Genomic DNA, 1,137 nt, shown 5'->3' on the forward strand with positions numbered 1-1,137 from the left:
GAAGGTTAGAAAAAGAAGAGATGCACTCTGATCAAAAAAGTGAAGAATTAAATGTTGGAACCATTTCCCCCCATTCACAGACCAAGCCACTGACCACTGATTCCGTCATGGTCCTCTTGGTCCTCCATTTGCTGTTCATCATCTTGGTCTAAATTGATATCTGGAGTCTCAACTCTGATGATAGATTTGTTTAACAACCGGAATGCTTCCTTCACATGCTTTGGATGAACCTGGGAAAGATTTGCAAAGTATATGCACATAGGGTCAAAACCAAAGACTGTGAGAAATCTACCCTAAGAAATGACTTAACAATAGTATTGTGAGGGGCTCCTTATTTGCTGGGTCTCCCCGATTCTGTATTAAAGGGGAAACATTTTTGCCTTCCAGTCCAAGAACCCTAGGTTCTGATGGTCAGGCAACTGCTGTAATCAGGAAGAATCTGCAGGCAAAATTTCGATGCTTTTCAACACCTGTGCAACTCTTTCGGTAAGCCTGGCAAGAGTAAGAGCCCTGCAGAACCCATTCCACCATCAACTCAACAGTTATGGTAATATCCCTGGTAGGACAGGCAATTTAGAAAGAAGTTATTTTTCCTCAAACTGAGCCTACTTGAAATAAAGAAACTGAAAAAAAACAATGTGGAGTCTCACGATTTTTGAAGTCAAGTCATTAATATCACAAGCAATATTACCCATGTTAAATAATCCCTTGGTTACCTAATTAAAATGAGATGGTTAAAATTAAAATTTTACCATGTACTCTGCTAGTAGGATGTATATGTATATTTTTAAACATGTATTAACATCATTTTTAACAATGAAAATTGTATTTAGCTCATTTCATCAACAGGTTTCAGTCAACCAGTGAAATGTATGACAAGCAACAACATGCAAGAATCTAATTTTTAATGAAAAAATTTCCCCATTGAAGCTGGAAATCAGTTAATTAGAAATGTGTCCACTTACCTGATAGTGGATTATAAGATTTAAAAAATATATAATTTAATCAAAATGTAACCCTAGACATCATCTTTTTAACATAACCAGTAAACTCATGTGTCACATTTAGAAATAGGACATAATGGGTACACATCTACATGAGATGCTTTACTGCAGAGCTGGCTAATTAGCTCCACAG

General features: G+C 36.4%; 1 protein-coding gene across 1 annotated transcript in view; it reads right to left on the reverse strand.

Moving 5' to 3' along the window:
* The window catches only part of MCM6 (minichromosome maintenance complex component 6), an 18,337-nt gene that overhangs the window by 4,131 nt on the left and 13,069 nt on the right, over positions 1-1,137 (reverse strand). The window contains exon 14 of the mRNA XM_019554474.1: positions 95-230. Within this exon, the coding sequence (XP_019410019.1) occupies positions 95-230 (136 nt within the window). The remainder of the gene's footprint in view (positions 1-94; positions 231-1,137) is intronic.

Source organism: Crocodylus porosus, unplaced genomic scaffold, assembly GCF_001723895.1.
Source record: "Crocodylus porosus isolate Cpor-Errol unplaced genomic scaffold, CroPor_comp1, whole genome shotgun sequence".
Lineage (NCBI taxonomy): Eukaryota > Metazoa > Chordata > Crocodylia > Crocodylidae > Crocodylus > Crocodylus porosus.